Source organism: Penicillium antarcticum (assembly GCF_028974205.1).
Source record: "Penicillium antarcticum strain IBT 31339 chromosome Unknown utg000009l_segment0_segment0, whole genome shotgun sequence".
NCBI classification, from domain to species: domain Eukaryota; kingdom Fungi; phylum Ascomycota; class Eurotiomycetes; order Eurotiales; family Aspergillaceae; genus Penicillium; species Penicillium antarcticum.
In genome coordinates this window covers 2,578,813-2,596,199 of record NW_026695307.1, presented here as the reverse complement: position 1 = coordinate 2,596,199, position 17,387 = coordinate 2,578,813, and the positions used below count along the sequence as shown (strand labels likewise).

General features: G+C 51.1%; 6 protein-coding genes across 6 annotated transcripts; 4 read left to right on the top strand and 2 right to left on the bottom strand.

Moving 5' to 3' along the window:
• Positions 1 to 307: 307 nt before the first annotated feature.
• hmg1 (HMG-CoA reductase) lies at positions 308 to 3,806 on the top strand (the record flags this gene model as incomplete). The annotated part of the gene is made up of 3 exons (XM_058467399.1): positions 308 to 643; positions 702 to 3,418; positions 3,470 to 3,806. 3 exons carry the CDS (start codon positions 308 to 310, stop codon positions 3,804 to 3,806), a joined length of 3,390 nt encoding a protein of 1,129 aa, XP_058315245.1.
• A 1,090-nt stretch (positions 3,807 to 4,896) lies between these two features.
• Positions 4,897 to 7,620, top strand: N7508_009335 (putative cell polarity protein; the record flags this gene model as incomplete). The annotated part of the gene is made up of 2 exons (XM_058467398.1): positions 4,897 to 7,164; positions 7,219 to 7,620. The coding sequence occupies 2 exons, from the start codon at positions 4,897 to 4,899 to the stop codon at positions 7,618 to 7,620; spliced, it is 2,670 nt and encodes an 889-aa protein (XP_058315244.1).
• A 1,621-nt stretch (positions 7,621 to 9,241) lies between these two features.
• N7508_009334 (uncharacterized protein) lies at positions 9,242 to 9,743 on the bottom strand (the record flags this gene model as incomplete). The annotated part of the gene is made up of 2 exons (XM_058467397.1): positions 9,242 to 9,570; positions 9,602 to 9,743. The coding sequence occupies 2 exons, from the start codon at positions 9,741 to 9,743 to the stop codon at positions 9,242 to 9,244; spliced, it is 471 nt and encodes a 156-aa protein (XP_058315243.1).
• Positions 9,744 to 10,443: 700 nt separating this feature from the next.
• Positions 10,444 to 11,249, top strand: cyp4 (peptidyl-prolyl cis-trans isomerase; the record flags this gene model as incomplete). The annotated part of the gene is made up of 4 exons (XM_058467396.1): positions 10,444 to 10,501; positions 10,671 to 10,840; positions 10,901 to 11,007; positions 11,063 to 11,249. 4 exons carry the CDS (start codon positions 10,444 to 10,446, stop codon positions 11,247 to 11,249), a joined length of 522 nt encoding a protein of 173 aa, XP_058315242.1.
• Positions 11,250 to 12,786: 1,537 nt separating this feature from the next.
• On the bottom strand, positions 12,787 to 13,699 carry N7508_009332 (exosome non-catalytic core subunit SKI6; the record flags this gene model as incomplete). Its single annotated transcript, XM_058467395.1, has 2 exons — positions 12,787 to 13,297; positions 13,404 to 13,699. 2 exons carry the CDS (start codon positions 13,697 to 13,699, stop codon positions 12,787 to 12,789), a joined length of 807 nt encoding a protein of 268 aa, XP_058315241.1.
• A 544-nt stretch (positions 13,700 to 14,243) lies between these two features.
• On the top strand, positions 14,244 to 17,355 carry N7508_009331 (putative DNA excision repair protein (Rad26L); the record flags this gene model as incomplete). Its single annotated transcript, XM_058467394.1, has 2 exons — positions 14,244 to 14,331; positions 14,381 to 17,355. The coding sequence occupies 2 exons, from the start codon at positions 14,244 to 14,246 to the stop codon at positions 17,353 to 17,355; spliced, it is 3,063 nt and encodes a 1,020-aa protein (XP_058315240.1).
• Between the last annotated feature and the right edge of the window lie 32 nt (positions 17,356 to 17,387).

Below are 17,387 nucleotides of genomic sequence, written 5' to 3'. Positions count from 1 at the left end.
TTTCCTCCCTACCTTCTTCCGGTATGTTTTCTTCGGTTACTCAATGGCTTCGTGAATGCAACTAACCAAAGATTGAAAAAGTCCCCGTGGTAGGAAAAAAAAAACAGTCGTGGAACCGCCTCCCTGAACAGCTCGTGTGAACCACACGAGGACCGCCGTTTAGGCTCTCGACGAATCTGACTCTGACACTGGTTTTGGTGTAAGCAACCCACGACGGCTTTCCTCGCAGGCTCTGGTCCCTGCGGACCGTCTTAAAACTACCCTACGCCTTCAACAGACGTCTCACCGCTACCCCCGACTCGTCACCATGGCTACCTCTTTTATTTCCAAACGACTTCGCTCCAATGAGGAGGAGCAGAAGGCAGAGCCTAGCTGGCTCCGACGCCAGATTGTCTCTGGCCTGCAGTCAATCTCTCGCCGTGCCTGTGTGCACCCCATCCACACTATTGTCGTGATTGCCCTCCTGGCCAGTACTACCTACGTCGGTCTGCTCGAAGGCAGCTTGCTGGATACCGCCCGAGACCCGCGTAGTGTCGCTGGTCAGGTGGACACCGATGCCCTCCTCCAGGGGAGCCGCAATCTGCGGCTAGGCGAGTCCACTTCATGGAAGTGGCAGGCGGAGGATGTCTGGACCGACTCTGAGGTAAGCGGCCACCGCCTTTAGTTCTACTTGGGGACCAATGACTGATATAATGGTTTAGGTTGAGAAGCCGGCAGCCCAGCACCTTGCTCTGACTACCTTGATCTTCCCGGATTCTACCTCCGCTGTCTTGACTGCTCCTGCCTCCGATGATGTGCCAATCCCTGCCAACATCTCCGCTACTTCGGTCCCGTATACCCCCAACCTCTTCTCGCAATTCACCCACGACTCTGCTCTGGCCTATACCGTGCCTTTCGACCAAATGTCGGAGCTTCTGAAGGCGGTGCAGGAGATCCCCAATCCATCTGCGGATGAGGAGGAAGAAGAGTCCAAGAAATGGATCATGAGAGCTGCTCGTGGCCACGCATACGGATCCCGCAGAGCTGTGAAGCTTTGGTTCGCAGACGCGTGGGGTTCATTTGTGGATCTGATCAAGCACGCCGAGACCATTGACATTGTGATCATGGCTCTCGGCTACATCTCGATGCACCTGAGCTTCGTCTCCCTCTTCTTCTCGATGCGCCGGTTGGGCTCCAACTTTTGGCTTGCGGCTACCGTGCTCTTGTCTGGTTCCTTCGCTTTCCTTTTCGGTCTGCTTGTGACCACTAAACTCGGCGTGCCCATTAATCTCCTGCTGCTATCCGAGGGCTTGCCCTTCTTGGTTGTTACCATCGGATTTGAGAAGCCAATTATGTTTACCCGGGCCGTTCTGAACGCCTCCGTGGATAACCGCCGACCTCGTCCCGGTGCCGCTCCTCGCCCTTTGGCTTCGAGCACTCCCCGGTCCATTCAGGAGTCCATCGCAGCTGCTATTAAGGACCAAGGGTTCGAGATTGTTCAGCACTACTGCATTGAGATTGGTTTGCTGGCTCTGGGTGCCGCATCTGGTGTGCAGGGTGGTCTCCAGCAGTTCTGCTTCCTCGCAGCCTTGATCCTGTTCTTCGACTGCGTGCTTCTCTTTACTTTCTACACCACCATCCTCTGCATTAAGCTCGAGATTACTCGTATCAAGCGTCACGTGGCTCTGCGCAAGGCTCTTGAGGAAGACGGCATCACTCACAGTGTCGCTGAAAACGTTGCCTCCAGCAATGACTGGCCTCGCGCCGGATCTGGTAGCAGTGAGGCTGATACCAGCATTTTTGGACGTAAGATCAAGTCTAGCAGCGTGCGCCGGTTCAAGATCCTCATGGTTGGTGGTCTTATCTTGGTCAACGTTGTGAACATGTCTGCTATTCCTTTCCGTAACACCGGCAACGGTGGTCTCCTGTCCCGCTTCTCCAGCGTCCTGTCTCCTACCCCCATTGATCCTTTCAAGGTGGCTGAGAACGGCCTGGACAGTGTCTATGTTGCGGCCAAGAGCCAGAAGCAGGAGACCATTGTCACTATTCTCTCGCCCATCAAGTACAAGTTGGAATATCCCTCGATCCACTACGCAGCTCCCGTCGAGGCTAGCTCTTTTGACATTGAATACACCGATCAGCTTTTGGACGCTGTGGGTGGAAAGGTTCTTGAGAGTCTCCTCAAGAGCGTCGAGGACCCCTTCATTAGCAAGTGGATTATCGCTGCTTTGACGCTGAGCATCATTCTCAATGGTTATCTCTTCAATGCTGCCCGTTGGAGCATCAAGGAACCCGAGGCTGCCCCCGCTCCGGTGGAGGTCGTTGCTGCACCCAAGGTCTACCCCAAATTTGAGCCCAATGAGGCGGAGTCCACTCGCACTCCTCAGGAATGCGAGGCTCTTCTGAAGGAGAAGCGTGCCCCGATCCTTAACGACGAGGAACTGATTGATCTGTCTCTCCGTGGAAAGCTCCCCGGCTATGCTCTGGAGAAGACCATGGAGGATGAAACCCTGATGAGCCGTGTTGATGCCTTTACTCGTGCGGTCAAGATTCGCCGCGCTGTTGTCTCCCGTACTCCTGCCACCGCTGCTATTACTGCTACTTTGGAAGAGTCCAAGCTCCCATACAAGGACTACAACTATGGTCTCGTCCACGGTGCTTGCTGTGAAAACGTTATTGGTTACCTGCCCCTTCCTCTCGGTGTTGCTGGTCCTATCAACATTGACGGCCAAAACTACTTCATTCCCATGGCTACTACCGAGGGTGTGCTTGTGGCTTCCACCAGCCGTGGCTCCAAAGCCATCAATGCTGGTGGTGGTGCCGTGACTGTCCTTACTGGCGACGGTATGACTCGTGGTCCTTGCGTCACTTTCCCTACTTTGGCTCGGGCTGCCGCTGCCAAGGTCTGGATCGATTCGGAGGAAGGTCGCAGCATTATCACCGCTGCCTTCAACTCGACTAGTCGCTTCGCCCGTCTCCAGACTCTGAAGACTGCTCTCGCTGGTACCTACCTCTACATCCGCTTCAAGACCACCACTGGTGATGCCATGGGTATGAACATGATCTCCAAGGGTTGTGAGAAGGCTCTGGATGTCATGTCTAAGGAGTGTGGCTTCGATGACATGGCTATCATCTCACTCTCTGGTAACTTCTGTACTGATAAGAAGTCCGCTGCCATCAACTGGACTGATGGTCGTGGTAAGTCCGTCGTTGCTGAGGCTATTATCCCTGGCGACATTGTCAAGAGTGTCCTCAAGAGTGATGTCAACGCGCTCGTCGAGCTGAACGTCAGCAAGAACTTGATCGGAAGTGCTATGGCTGGTAGCTTGGGTGGTTTCAACGCTCACGCCTCGAACATCGTCTCTGCTATCTTCCTGGCCACTGGTCAGGATCCTGCCCAGAACGTGGAGAGCAGCAGTTGTATCACCACCATGAAGAAGTAAGTTATTCTCTGTCTACATCTATGCACCTGATACTAATGACATTGTAGCAACAACGGCAACCTCCAGATCGCTGTGTCGATGCCTTCCATCGAGGTCGGCACCATCGGTGGTGGTACCATCCTTGAAGGCCAAGGTGCCATGCTGGACCTCTTGGGTGTTCGCGGTGCTCACCCCACCACCCCTGGTGAGAACGCCCGCCAGCTGTCTCGCATCATTGCCGCCTCCGTCCTGGCCGGTGAGCTCAGTCTGTGTGCTGCCCTTGCCGCCGGTCACCTCGTCAAGGCACACATGGCCCACAACCGTAGCGCCGCTCCCACACGGTCCTCAACTCCCGTGTCTGCTGCTGTCGGTGCCGCCCGTGGCCTTTCCATGACCTCCAAGTAAACGAAGACAACATGACCTGTTCCTCCTGGCCCGCAATTGCGGGCTTTTGTACATGTGTGGCCTATGACCCTCCGCATACCACCATTCACGATGCAGAACCTCTTTCTCTCTCTCCCTCTCTTCCTGGCGGTGCCTCTTGCTCGCCCTGTCTTTCTGCATTATGACACCATATCCTGGCCAGGAATCATCTATCAATGCTGCTCCACACCGAGTCAGCTGATATGCTTTCTGTCCTTATAACGGATCAATGATCCTGACGAGGCATACTGAAGGGACATACTTGGGAGTCCCAAAATCTCACGCTTCAAAGCGGTAGTGACGCTGTCCTACATTTGTGTACTTAATGTTCCCTTTTCATGATAGACATTTCGGGTTGGAATGAAAGAATTTAAATTTTTTTTAATCAAAAGTCAATCTAAGTAACCGCCAGGTCCCGACCGGGCATTATAATACAGTGTGGTACTGCACAGATACCCAAGTGGTACCTAAGTGGTACCGGCGACACTAATCTGGGGGCCGAAGGGGCCTAGAATGTCATCTCCCCTTTTTCCTTTCGCTTAGATGTTAGGAATACAGAGGAGATCAGGGGGATGAAGAAGAGTAAAAAAGGACAGCAGGTACTGGATAGTAGATATCAGTCAGTATTCACTACTTATCTGATCGTGCATCCCTACAATTGTACATGTACCTCAGCCCCTGTGTGGCTGTTCCCCTGCCAAGGGAGTGTCAATACGAGAACGAGTACCGTATAGGAAATATTCTTTCGACTGTGGCACAGTCGAGACAGAATACATAAAGATCAACCAAATCACATCCCCTGCATACCCAGTGATACAAGTTGATACCTGCTGTAAGGAGCGGGTCTCGAAAAGTCCGGAGTTGACGGACTCACACTTTCTATTTCTCCTCTCCTTCAGAGCCGTCCCTTCTCTTCCTCATCGAACGCCCCATCTCACCGGGACTGTCTCAGATCCTTGATATCGTGTGGAGAATACACAAAAACACGGGGACACACTGCCGAATGCCTTGATCCGCCCCCTTGGACAAGGATAGTCAGAGAAGAGCAGGACTCTCCCATTTCGACCCTGACATGAATGGGGGCTCGGGAGCCATGTCGCCAGTCTCCGTCGATGGAAGCGACTGGTCGGGGTTGAACCAGTATGGGAAATCAGAATCCCCATTCTCACCAACATTCCCATCATCTCGCGCCAACCTAGCCACACCCCCGACGTCAGGCGTCCCTAGCGCACCTTTGAGCCCAAACGGCGGCGGCGGTCCTCCGTCACTATCCCCTTCGAACCTCAGCAGCAACCCATCCCCTCCCAGCTCCGTCGCCGCAAGGTCCAGTGTGGGCACAATAGGAGGAGAACCCGGACCCCGAGATGGACGACGATACCGCCAGATGGAAGAGATACTCGGCCAACACTATATAGTGCTCCGACGATTCTTGAACGGCACGGCCCGCGAAGATAACGGCAAGCCAAACAAAGCCCGCGACAAACTGCTACGTCTATCCCCGACCCAGTTCCACGAACTGTCAACAGATGTATACGACGAATTGATCCGGCGGCAGCAGGCCATGCCGCCGCCAGGACGCCCTCCCCGTCCAGACGTACCCCCCTACCTCCCATCCCGCGCCGACTTCCACGAAAAGCGCAACCACGCCCGCCAAAAGCTGGCTGCCCTGCACCACCAGCGCTTCCGCGACCTCGCGACCGATGTCTTCTGTGAGTTGGAACGCCGCTTCCCGCACTTCACCAGCCGGGAATTTCGAGCACGCCCACCTCCAAATATGCCACCGGGCTCGCGGGGTTCGCAGCAGTCGAGGGGTCCGCCGTCGCGCATGGGTCGTGGGTATCCATCTGGTGGACCGCCCGGGAGTCCGTTCCCACCGCGTGGTGGTTCCCTTGGCGGATCGCCTGGTGGCATGAATGGGGATGGGCCGTTCCCTCGGGCTTTCCAGAGTAACACGATGGTTCCAAATAAGAGTACTATGGTTGAGGATAGTGACGATATGGGCGGGGAGGACGAGGATGATGCTCGGAGTGATGCGTTCGCACTGGATGCTGTTTTGAGTCGTCGGGGGACGACGACGACACTGGGTGATAGTGAGCGGAAATTGTTGTTGGAGAGTCAGTCGCAGGTCTCGGCTTTGCAGGATAAGATTGAGAAGCTGGAAGAATTGGTTCGCTCCAAGGACGAGGAGCTGGCTCATTCGTCTCAGGATGCGGATTCCTCTGGGATCAGCCATAATGAGCGCCAGGAATGGGATGACTTGCGCCAGGATCTTGAGAATAAGGTGTCGAAAGCGGAGGACCTTAATAGCTCGCTTCAGCTTGAGCTCGAGAGGGTTCGGACGGAGCATGATACGATGGAACGTGACCTTCGCATTCAGCTCGAGGAGTCTTCTCGGGGTGCCAAGGATGCTGGTCTGCAGGCCCGGTACGCTGATCTGGAGAGCCAGCACCAGAGTCTGCAAGCAGAGCTGCAACAGCAGCAGCAAGTGACCGACGAGGTCAAGCGTGAGGCATCAGCCTTCCTTTTGGAAATGAAGACCCTCACGGCTGAGAGCCACGAAAATTGGGAACGCGAAGAGCGTCTCTCCAACGAAGTCCAAAGACTCGAGGCAGACGCAAACGAATGGAAGCACCGCTACGCCAAGGTCAAGTCCCAGCTACGGCACCTCCGTACATCCTCTGGCGGCTTCGCCGACTCCAGACCAGACGCAAGTGTTTTCACCAAAGAACACGAACTCGTCCAGGTGGACGGCGTGGTCAAAGATGTCCACGTCACCAAGTTCCAGATGTCAGTCGACGAGCTTCTGCGCGTTGCTCGATTTGAGGAACCACGCGTGGTTCTCCAACAAATCAAGGCAGTCGTTGTGAGCGTCCGCCACGTCCTCCAAGACGTGGACCACTCCCCAATCCCAGTGGATGGTACAGCAGCGCAGCGCACCAAGGCGAAGAGCCAGGTATCAAACACAGCAAACAACATGATCACCGCCGCACGCAACTTCGCCAGCTCTGGCGGTCTGTCTCCAGTGTCTCTCCTTGATGCAGCCGCTTCGCATCTTTGCACTGCTATCATTGAGTTGATCCGCATCGTGAAGATCCAGGCCTCGCCTGCGGATGAGCTGGAGGATGAGCATGATGAGGAGGCGGATGCTTCCCAGACCCAATTCCCTGATTACTTTGATACCTCTGCTAGCCAGAAGCGTTTGAGCAATAACTCAGTCTACAGCGCCATGAGCCGACCTGACGAGTCTGAATTCCCTGCTATGCAGAATGGCTATACTAATGGTGCCAACCATGATGGTTGGGGTGTGCCGCAGGGTGATCACGAAGTGCTGGAACTGAAGGTAAGACTTTGAATGCACAATCGAGTATTATCATAACACTGACTATTGATCCAGCTTCACGTCGAAAACCAAACAGACGGCATGGTCCAATCCATTCAGGCACTGGTAGCCAGTATCCGCGCCGGAGACAAACTTCACACTGTCCAGACACACGTCAACGACATCTCAGGCGTCGTCGCAAACGTCGTCAACTACACACAACGTTTGATGCACGAACGCAGTGGCGACGTCGCTTTACGGCAGACCTCTGAGCCTGTTATTCACGCTTTGGAACAATGCCGTAACAGACTGGTTGCCGCTGCTAATGAGGGCGAAGACGCCGCAACAGCCGAAGAACTACGGGAGGTCACGAATAAGCTGCCGCCTATTGCATTTGAGATTGCTCGTGAGACGAAGGATCTCGTTCAGCGTCTTGAGTCGATGGCCTCTGCTGATGACGAGGACGATTTCCGGTGATCTGACTCGATTTTCATTTTGATACTGTCTCGGGGTTCTTCTTTATTTTCATTGTCATCTTCCAGTGCATGTGCATGTACATGAATCATATCCCATGTCCGCCATGCCATCCCAATCCCCATTTCCTTGCCTTCCCCCCTGTCAAATCTCAATCCCCTACAATTTACAATTTAAACTCAATCCTCTTTGCCCCTGCTTTTCAGCGAACATTATCTACGGCAACGAGTGGACAATGTCGAAACGATATCCCGACGCGTCTGGCACTCATGGTTCCTTTCCGTTTACTCTTTCTGTTTTCCAGCTAACATCTATTTCTTTGGTTATTTTTTTGTCTATCTATCCACAACCCACCCCTTTCACTTCTCATTACTATTCTATGTACTTTATTTCAAATCCTCGCCCTTTCGCACTGTCCATGGCATGTGCTGATGATTTTCGATGATTTCCGATGATAGTCAATTTGTTCTGGGGTTGAGAAACATACTTCCGTATTAGGAAATGAATTTTCCTTATAGTGGTGATTTCCCAGTCAAATGGAACATCGTAGATATGTAGAACCTGTGCGTTCGCACCACCTTGGAAGAATTCTATCCCTTTTGAGAATGCGATTTTCTAAAGTCATTTTGGCAGGGAATGATTCATGTTCCAGTGAAGTAAAGACATGTAGATATTGTCGTAAAGGAAAGACATGTAGAGACTACAATATCAATAGCGTGGCCAGAAGGAAAAAACAAAGATTCACTTCAGCTGCTGAAGTGTAGAACGCAGAAAAAGGTAATAAGCCGACGCCAAGGTCATGAACTGACATAGCAGCAACACACACGGACAGGGAGAACACGTGAGGATTTAAAACAAAGTAGACAGGAGAATAAGAAGAAGTGAAAGAGGATGTAGAAAGGATGCGGAAAAGGTACACAAATCTCATACGCGTCAGGATATCGTTTTGGCACTGTCCAGTCGCTGCCATAGACAATATTCGCCGACAGGCCAAGGTGACGGGGGTGTGGAAAACGAGGGGTGATACTTTGCAGTCCTATCTCTAGCCCTACACCAAGCATTAAACCAATTTGTTTCAGATAAGAGAATGGTCCCTGGTCTCGAGACCAGCAGCATGAACAGGTACATCATAGCAAGGATTTGATATACTTTAAATTAGAAAAGCGAATTCGGCAGTCGCCACATACCAACTGCGCCGGGCCAGCATGTGAGTGCTATCTTCTCACAGCAAGTAGACAAAGAAACTTAGGGCTTACTCAATATACAATTGCAGTCCCATCTTTGCTGAGCAAGTGACTTCTCAAGAGAGGCTTTTCAGGGAAAAACCTTGCCTACCTCACATATCTCTTTCCATCATTTGCCTCATTGAAATCACATTTTGGCCCCTTAACGAAATCATATCTGGGCTCCTCAAAGTTATCGTGCTCAACGCCCCATACTGCAAGTCGGATCGTCCACGTTGAGTAAGGGGTTGTCAAGTTGAAGGTTGAAACGCTCTTTGCTGTCGTTTTTTTTTTTTTTTTTTTGCTCTGTAAGCTCAAAGCCTCGGGCCTTCTGACAACATCCACCCTCACGAGTACAATGACCTACCCCAAACTTGCTCAGAGAATTAAATTAAAACGGTTTATACAGCATCCGCAGCTCCGAGCACAACAGCCTTGTCTGCCAGCGCAATCTTTGACAAGGCCTCGATGCATATACCACCTTGGGTGTGATCGCCAGAGATGGAAACCCCTTGAGTGATATCCTTGGAAGAAGGAATTGCGATGCTGCCACCATTCTTGCTCGAGGAACCAACACTTGTTTTTAAGGGATTCGAGTTCCTCTTTGATGCTTTTGTTGGTCGATTTGTCGGACTGTAGGCAATCGACACAGCTCTTCTTGCGTTGCTCTTTAAGGTATATTTCTTTTTGAACGACTGTTCAGAGATTGGCCTCTGTTTCGAGGAGATTTCTGTAAGAAATTTGTTTCATGTTCTCCGCACTCATGCAGTAAGCAGTGTATCGATATCGTTGAAAGACACCTATTTCTCTACTTTGTTCGAGGCGGATTTCTTTCCAGGTCAGTTCGCCAGTAATATGAGGCTCGAGTCCGAGTCCTTCCCTTGGTCGTTCAAAGTGAGACATGAGAGATGAAAAGGCTTATTGGGTCCTTCATATAAGTTTTGGGATGGAATGATCTTTGGATCTAGAGATTTACACCAGGTAGTCTACCGTTCATCTTGATGTCACCTAAAGTTAATCATAAACTTCCCCTTCTCGAATCAGGTGGCATGTATCTGAAATGTTTTTGGTAGTTAACCTTGAAACCTCAGTATAGAGGATATTCTCCTCGATGCAGTAATGCCAATGGTGCCTATGCCCGTAGTCCGGAAGGGATATCCCGGCTCTTACATAAGCAAGGAGCTCTAGGCGCTTTTTGGCGTTGAGCTTCGTTTTTTCCTCTCATCTACTTCTGTACCATCTCAATCTCAATCTAAACCATCTTTAGTGAGTTTGATCCTTGGACCTGTGGACTGCAGTGTGTATTGTTGCTCGTCTGCCAGATTCCCCAGAGCTATCTGTGGGAAGAAGTGAACCCCTGGAGAATCTGGGGAGCTTCAATATGGCGCCTCAGGCAGAAACAGCATACGTGGTCTTAATGGACCAACCAACAAGCTAACCCCAAAGTAGCCCGGCACCCGAGTTCACCCGCTCCGCCCTGCCCCTCACCATGTTCTGCCGACTGAGGTCAATAACCCCACCTTCTTCCCTCTTCTCTTCTTCTCTCTTCAATTGCACTTCTTTCCACCCCGCTGCCCGATCTTTTGCTTCATCATCCGCAGCCATGTCTAACACTACCGCCTACTTCGATGTCCAGTACCAGCCCGCTGGTGCCCCTGCCCGTAAGTTCCTTCCTTTCTCCTCTTTGGAGGGGCAAATTCTCTCTGCCCCTCCAAGCCTCAGCCTCACCCCTTTGTTGCTTGGAAACTCAGTCTTCAATTCCCTTTGAGATCCAGACACAGATCTTCTTAAGCTTTGTTTATTGGAAATTGGCACTGACTTCCTCCTTAGCCATCACTGGACGCATCAACTTCAACCTCTTCGAGGCTGATGTCCCTAAGACCGCCCGCAACTTCCGCGAGCTCTGCAACGCACCCCAGGGTGAGGGCTACAAGGGCTCTGCTTTCCACCGTGTGATCCCCCAGTTCATGCTCCAGGGTGGTGACTTCACCCGCGGTAACGTGAGTTTTACCCCGTCGACAGTGGGTGAATCGCAATTGGCTGACATTTCGCTTCAATAGGGTACCGGTGGTCGCTCCATCTACGGCGAGAAGTTCCCCGATGAGAACTTCAAGTTCAAGCACACCAAGCCCGGTCTCCTCTCCATGGCCAACGCTGGCCCCAACACGTAAGTGATACACCTCCTCAACAATGCCAAAGCAAAACTGACGTTCCCCCCTTAGCAACGGCTCCCAGTTCTTCATCACTACCGTTGTCACCTCGTGGCTCGACGGCAAGCACGTCGTCTTCGGCGAGGTCGCTGACGAGGAGTCCATGAACGTTGTCAAGGCCATCGAGGCTCTCGGCAGCTCTTCCGGCTCCATCCGCTCCGCTACCAAGCCCACCATTGTCGGCTGTGGTGGCCAGTAAACAGCTCAATTGGGAGGTTTAATTGGAGGTTCGGAGCCTGGAAGTCTTTCTTTTTCCCATGGACCTAGTCCTATCCCAGTTCACGCCGTGCGTGGGAACTAGCCAAGGTGGCTCCCCCCCTTGCGCACTGTAATCTAGAGTGTCCACTGAACTAGTCATCCATGCCTTTGTGACAGGGAGCCGATTTTCAACTGTAAATCTGTGTAGACAGACTACTTAATTGCTCTCTATTTGCCAAACCCCCCCGTAATGAGCCAGGACCTAGACATTTGAAGTGATCCACCCCCAAATCACGAAATCGATCACCGAAATGACAAAAATAGAAGCCCAAAATTCAATTTTTCCACGTGTCCGATGATTCGAGGACTTTGATCGAGGGGGCCCGGACTACATCACCGTACCCCGCGTTGAATACAGGTTTTTTCTGGAAGAGGTTTCCACTTCCTATGAAAACATGCGCAATTGATGATAACGTTTTCTTTGCGCTAAACGTGTAGCCAAGGTGTGTATACACACTATGGGGTGTAAGGCAGTTTCTACGCGAAAGTTAAAGTATACTGCTGTATGCATTGCTTTTGCCCTACTTAGTCCTCTCGTATTTCACCTCTTTTTGCCTAGCTTCGAGTGCCTCAGACTCGCCATGTAGATCACATAAATGGTATCTAGTGTCCCAGAGTAGTAGCAATGACATGTATGTCAACTCCTCTTTACTCCAGAACGGGCGATTCTGCCACAAAGTGAGTTGGAACGGTATTGTGAAGGGACTGGATCATTTGAGAGTTGAGTCAAAGCGAGAGAAACGCATCTCTTCCTGACTTGCTAGCTCAAACTTATACATACAACAGAATCACTGATGTGTGCTTGCTGACCGAACCTGTTTAACAAGCTCGACATCGCAGAAGAGCAAGCTTAGCGTCTGGCACGCACGTTGGGGACCGGAGAGTGCTGATCTTCAGCCGTGGTACATCAATCCCTCGACCATAAGGATGACTGCAAGAACGGGCACGCTGTTCAAGATTAAGCGGTTAGTTTCCCGAGAGGTGACGAGCGCCATGGGGTGACAATTTTTTGGAAGAAGTATTACTGCAAAGATGACCGGGTTCAACATGATTGGTAGCCAGCATTTCTTGAGGTACGAGAACTATACTTGGTTCAATGATATACAGCACTCATCGTAAAACCCTTACATGATCTAGTTGGCTCGAAGCACTCGAAAATGGACAAATAAGACATGAAACAAGAGACGAAAGAGAGGCCAACGCAGGGCCCAAGTAAACTGCACAAATGGTACAATCGCTTCGAGGATCTTGTATTCAATGCTTCAAAGAACCATAACCAGATTGACTGTGCTTGCTGTACACGGGAGACAACGAGCCGCGGGTACGAAAAGGAAACGAAATGCAAAGCATGTGGTAGCACGAAACATTATGATCCTCAGATCGAATGAAATTGGCCGATTCTCTCACATTGTACGCCGTTGAAAGATAAAAGCAAAAAAAGACCAGGGTATCTCAATAATTCTCATCTCGAATTGCCTTCACCCCCGGTTCGACCCTTTGATAACACCTTCCAGCAACTCGCGGATCTGACTGCATCCATCAATTCCAACTGCCAACATCGTCTCCATGTACGTAGCGTGGACCTTAGACTCTGTGCTAATCACTGCAACCTTCATCGTGTCCTCGTCATCATCATCCAAATGGTTCTCGCCCACAGGCACAACGGTCGTCGTTCCAATTGTCAGTACCGGGAGCTCCTGTTCTTCTGGCAGAGAAAGGTCCAGCAGCGGGTCCAGCTCGTCGTGTCGTGGATCTCTGGGGGTAGAGGCACTACCGCTCATACCGGCAGTACAGCCGCAGAGCAGACCAGGCATGGGAATTCCGGCGTCAACGAGAGCCAGAGTACAGGCGTTGATTGCGGCGGCGAGCAGAGAGCCATCGGCAGAGAGGACGGAGACGTGGATGCTGATTGTGCTGTGGGGGTAGAGATATGTGTGTAGGTGCGACTGGAAAGCAGAGCGGAGGGTTGTAGCAATGCGCGACGATTGTCTGTAGCGGATTAGTATGACTTGTATGCTGATGAACACTATCTGAATTTTGTGGTTCCAAGTATGTTTCCAACAGTGCCTGATATGGAGATAGTGGGTATACTCACTTGTCACTTCCGGCGGCCCTGCGCTTGCGATCTACGCCAGCGAACCCGGCGACGTTGACGTCCACCTCGACGACGGCGCTACCGCTACCTGCGCCACCACCTCCTTCACCGCGGCGACCTTCGGCCGGACCGTGGACAGAGCACATAATTGACGTGTTGCCCATCGACAGGTATGAAGAGCCGGAGCTGGCGGGGTTGGTGGAAATCTGGGCTTGGAGGAGGCGGAGCTCGTTCCAGCGACGGCCGTCAAGGCGCAGCTTTGTGAGAGGATATGTGGTCGAAGTATCGAGAGGCATCTTTGCTGTGGACCTCTTGGGTTTTCAGGGAAGCAGCTATTTTAAGGTGAAAAGCGGTATGCGGTAGGAAGAAATGAAGCTCTGGTGTTGGATACTGTAGAGGCACGGTTGTTAGCTAGATATCCTGGGGCCAAAGATGAGGGCTGCACGGGTAGATCGCCAACGCGCCTTTTCTTGGCTCTGTCTGTAAAGAATCAATTATATGTCAATTCAAGCGTAGATTGTCATTCGGCCGCTCTTTTTTTCTGGTTCCCTTGATATCACGTGACTAAAGTGGGACCTGCTCTACGAGCGTAGCTTGTCAACTCAACTCAATTCTGTTGACCTTCAATAGTCAATTAAAGGCTGATACATTATCAAAATCAAAAAGCTCACTTGGTTCTGTCTATATAACTCATTCAAGTTAAAGTCGCCAAGAAATCCACATCTTGTCTGGTGGCCGCTATCGCGGACTGTATCAGAGCAGTGTCACGAGCCTAGAGTGACGACCTCGACTTACACAACACTTGAGCTCGCACCTTAGATCAATAAACATGCAGAAAATATGACTGGAAACAATCAACCAACCGATGTGATTTCTATCGACTCGGATGATGATCTGGAGGCGACACATTATTCGACCCCTGCAAGCAGTATGTGATTCCTCGTGACGCGCCTTTCATGCAGCTAACATCTTTTTAGATCGAGGTCCTGCCAAGCCGCAATACACGACGCCAATCAAGTCAGAATTTACGCGCACTCTTGCTGGGCCATCAGGTGCGGTGAAAGCTGATTCCGTGGAGAGTGACTCTGATGGGTTTAATGATGGCGAGACCGCCTACAAGAAGTTCAAGGACCGCAGATCCCTGAAGCGCAGGCAGACTGCTGCGGCTACGCGCAAAGCTAAAGCTCCTAGGAACGATACAGATGCAATCGTTGGTCGTGTGAAGCAAGAGCGACCAAAGCCTGTCCAGAAGCGCCCATTAAAGCAATATGCTGAGGATTCTTCGGAAGATGAACTCCTTGAAGATGCATTACCTGGCTATTTGAAAACTCGCCGCGATGAATTTGATCGCAAAAAGGAGCACTTGCAAGATCTCGGTCTAAAATTGCCGCCATCCTATGATGATGTCGATTTCTCCGATGACGAACGACTGGAAGAGCTTCAAGAACGGCCTGTTTTTCTAGACACTGAACCGAAACAGGAATACGAAGATATTCAGCTTCCGTATTCTCTCGGTATCATTCCCGCGCCAATTGCCCAGTGGCTTCGCCAGTACCAAGTCGAAGGTACTGCGTTTCTTCACGAGCTTTTCGTGTATCAAAAGGGCGGTGTCCTTGGCGATGATATGGGCCTCGGAAAAACCATTCAAGTCATTGCTTTTTTAACCGCCGCCTACGGCAAGACAGGAGATGAACGAGATGCCAAGCGCATGCGAAAAATACGGAGATCTGACGATAGCGCGTGGTACCCACGTACCCTCATCGTGTGCCCTGGAACATTGATTGCCAATTGGAAGGCTGAGTTTGCAAGATGGGGTTGGTGGCTTGTTGATAGCTATCATGGTGAAAATAAGGACATAGCTCTTCATGCAGCTAAGTCTGGACGGGTGGAGGTCTTGATAACTACATACACCACCTACATGAACAACAAGGGCTCAATCAACATGATTGACTGGGACTGCGTGATTGCAGACGAGTGTCACAAGATCAAGGAGCGCAAGTCGGAAACCACCCAATCTATGAACGAGATCAATGCGCTGTGTCGTATTGGTCTCACCGGCACTGCCATTCAGAACAAATACGAAGAGCTATGGACTCTTCTCAACTGGACTAACCCTGGGATGCTAGGTCCAGTCTCCACCTGGAAGGCCCAGATTTGCGAGCCCTTAAAGATTGGTCAATCACACGACGCAACCTTGAGTGAGCTCAGCAGAGCTCGAAAAACGGCCAAGAAGCTGGTTGAGAACCTGCTTCCCCAGTTCTTTATCAGAAGGATGAAGACACTGATTGCAGATCAGCTGCCTAAAAAGAGCGATCGAGTCGTTTTTTGTCCTCTGACTGAGACTCAGGCCGAAGCTTACGAGACTTTCCTTGACAGTGATATTGTTGAGTACATTAAAAACTCAACACTTCCGTGCGACTGTATGTCAGGAAGGAAAGCTGGGTGGTGTTGCTACAAACACATTCCAGACAGAGATCCTCCTGCATGGCAGTCTTATGTCTTCCCTGCTATCACCGTTCTTCAAAAGCTCAGCAATCACCTGGCTATTCTGATCCCCCAAGGGGCAGACCCGAAAGACAAACAGGAGAAGGACAAGGTCATGTTAGAACTTGCACTCCCTACCAAGTGGGAAGATCTGTATCGCTCGCGAGACTCAATTGTGAATTATGCAAACCCTGATTTCTGCGGAAAGTGGAAAGTCCTTCGGAAGCTGTTGAAATGGTGGCATTCCAACGGGGATAAAGTCCTCATCTTCTCACATAGCGTGCGGCTTCTAAAGATGTTACAGATGCTATTCCATCACACTAGCTACAATGTCAGCTACCTGGATGGGTCCATGAGCTACGATGACCGTGCAAAAGCAGTTGACCAATTCAACTCGGACCCCGGGCAATTTGTTTTCCTGATTTCAACCAAAGCCGGTGGTGTCGGTCTCAATATCACATCAGCAAATAAGGTAGTAGTGGTCGATCCAAATTGGAACCCTTCATATGACCTGCAAGCCCAAGACCGTGCCTACCGTATAGGTCAGCACCGTGATGTCGAAGTTTTCCGACTCATCTCTGCCGGAACGATTGAAGAAATTGTCTACGCTCGCCAAATTTACAAACAGCAGCAAGCAAATATCGGCTACAACGCCAGCTCGGAGCGCCGCTACTTCAAGGGTGTACAAGAAAAGAAGGATCAAAAGGGTGAAATCTTTGGTCTGCGCAATTTCTTCGGTTATCAGAACAACAACATCGTGCTGCGCGATATTGTCAACAGAACCAACGTCGCCGAAAGTCGAGCAGGCGTCGAGGTTGTTGATGTAGATCTAAAAGCTGAAGATGAGGCCCACGACTTCACAGAACGACCCATGAAGTCCGAAGACGAGGCAATGAGCCAACTAGCTGCAATGATCTGCGAGGATGAAGAAGAGAAGCCAAAGCCCTCGGCCTCATCAAACCTCCCTACCCCTCACAAACATGATCCTGTCCAAGCAATCCTCGCTGGCGCAGGTGTAGAATATACCCACTTGAACAACGAAGTCATCGGATCTTCACGAGTCGAAGAGGATTTGAGTCGTCGCGCTAAACTTGCACCCGAGGATACTACCGGTGATCAGTTGGTGTTCATGTCATCCCAGCCTGTTTCTGATAAAGCGAAGGAACCTGTGCGGTTCAGATATCATCCTCCTGAGGATGTGAGACGGCGTCAATTTTGTAGCATGGCGAGGCACCTTGGATATGCTGATGCTACGGAGTTTGCACTTGTTGTTGAAAGCATGACGCAGGAGCAGAGAAGGGCTTGTCTTGATACCTGGTATCGAGAAAGAAGGGAGCTTCTGCTTGCGAAAGATGAGGATGGTGTTAAGGAGGAAGAGAGGGTCAAGCGTGAGGCTCCTGGTGAGCACATCAAGGATGAGAATATCAAAGGGGAGGCGAGGATCAAAGATGAGCAGATTCTGCTTTGAGTGGTGGGCTTCATTATTGTTCTGGTTATTGC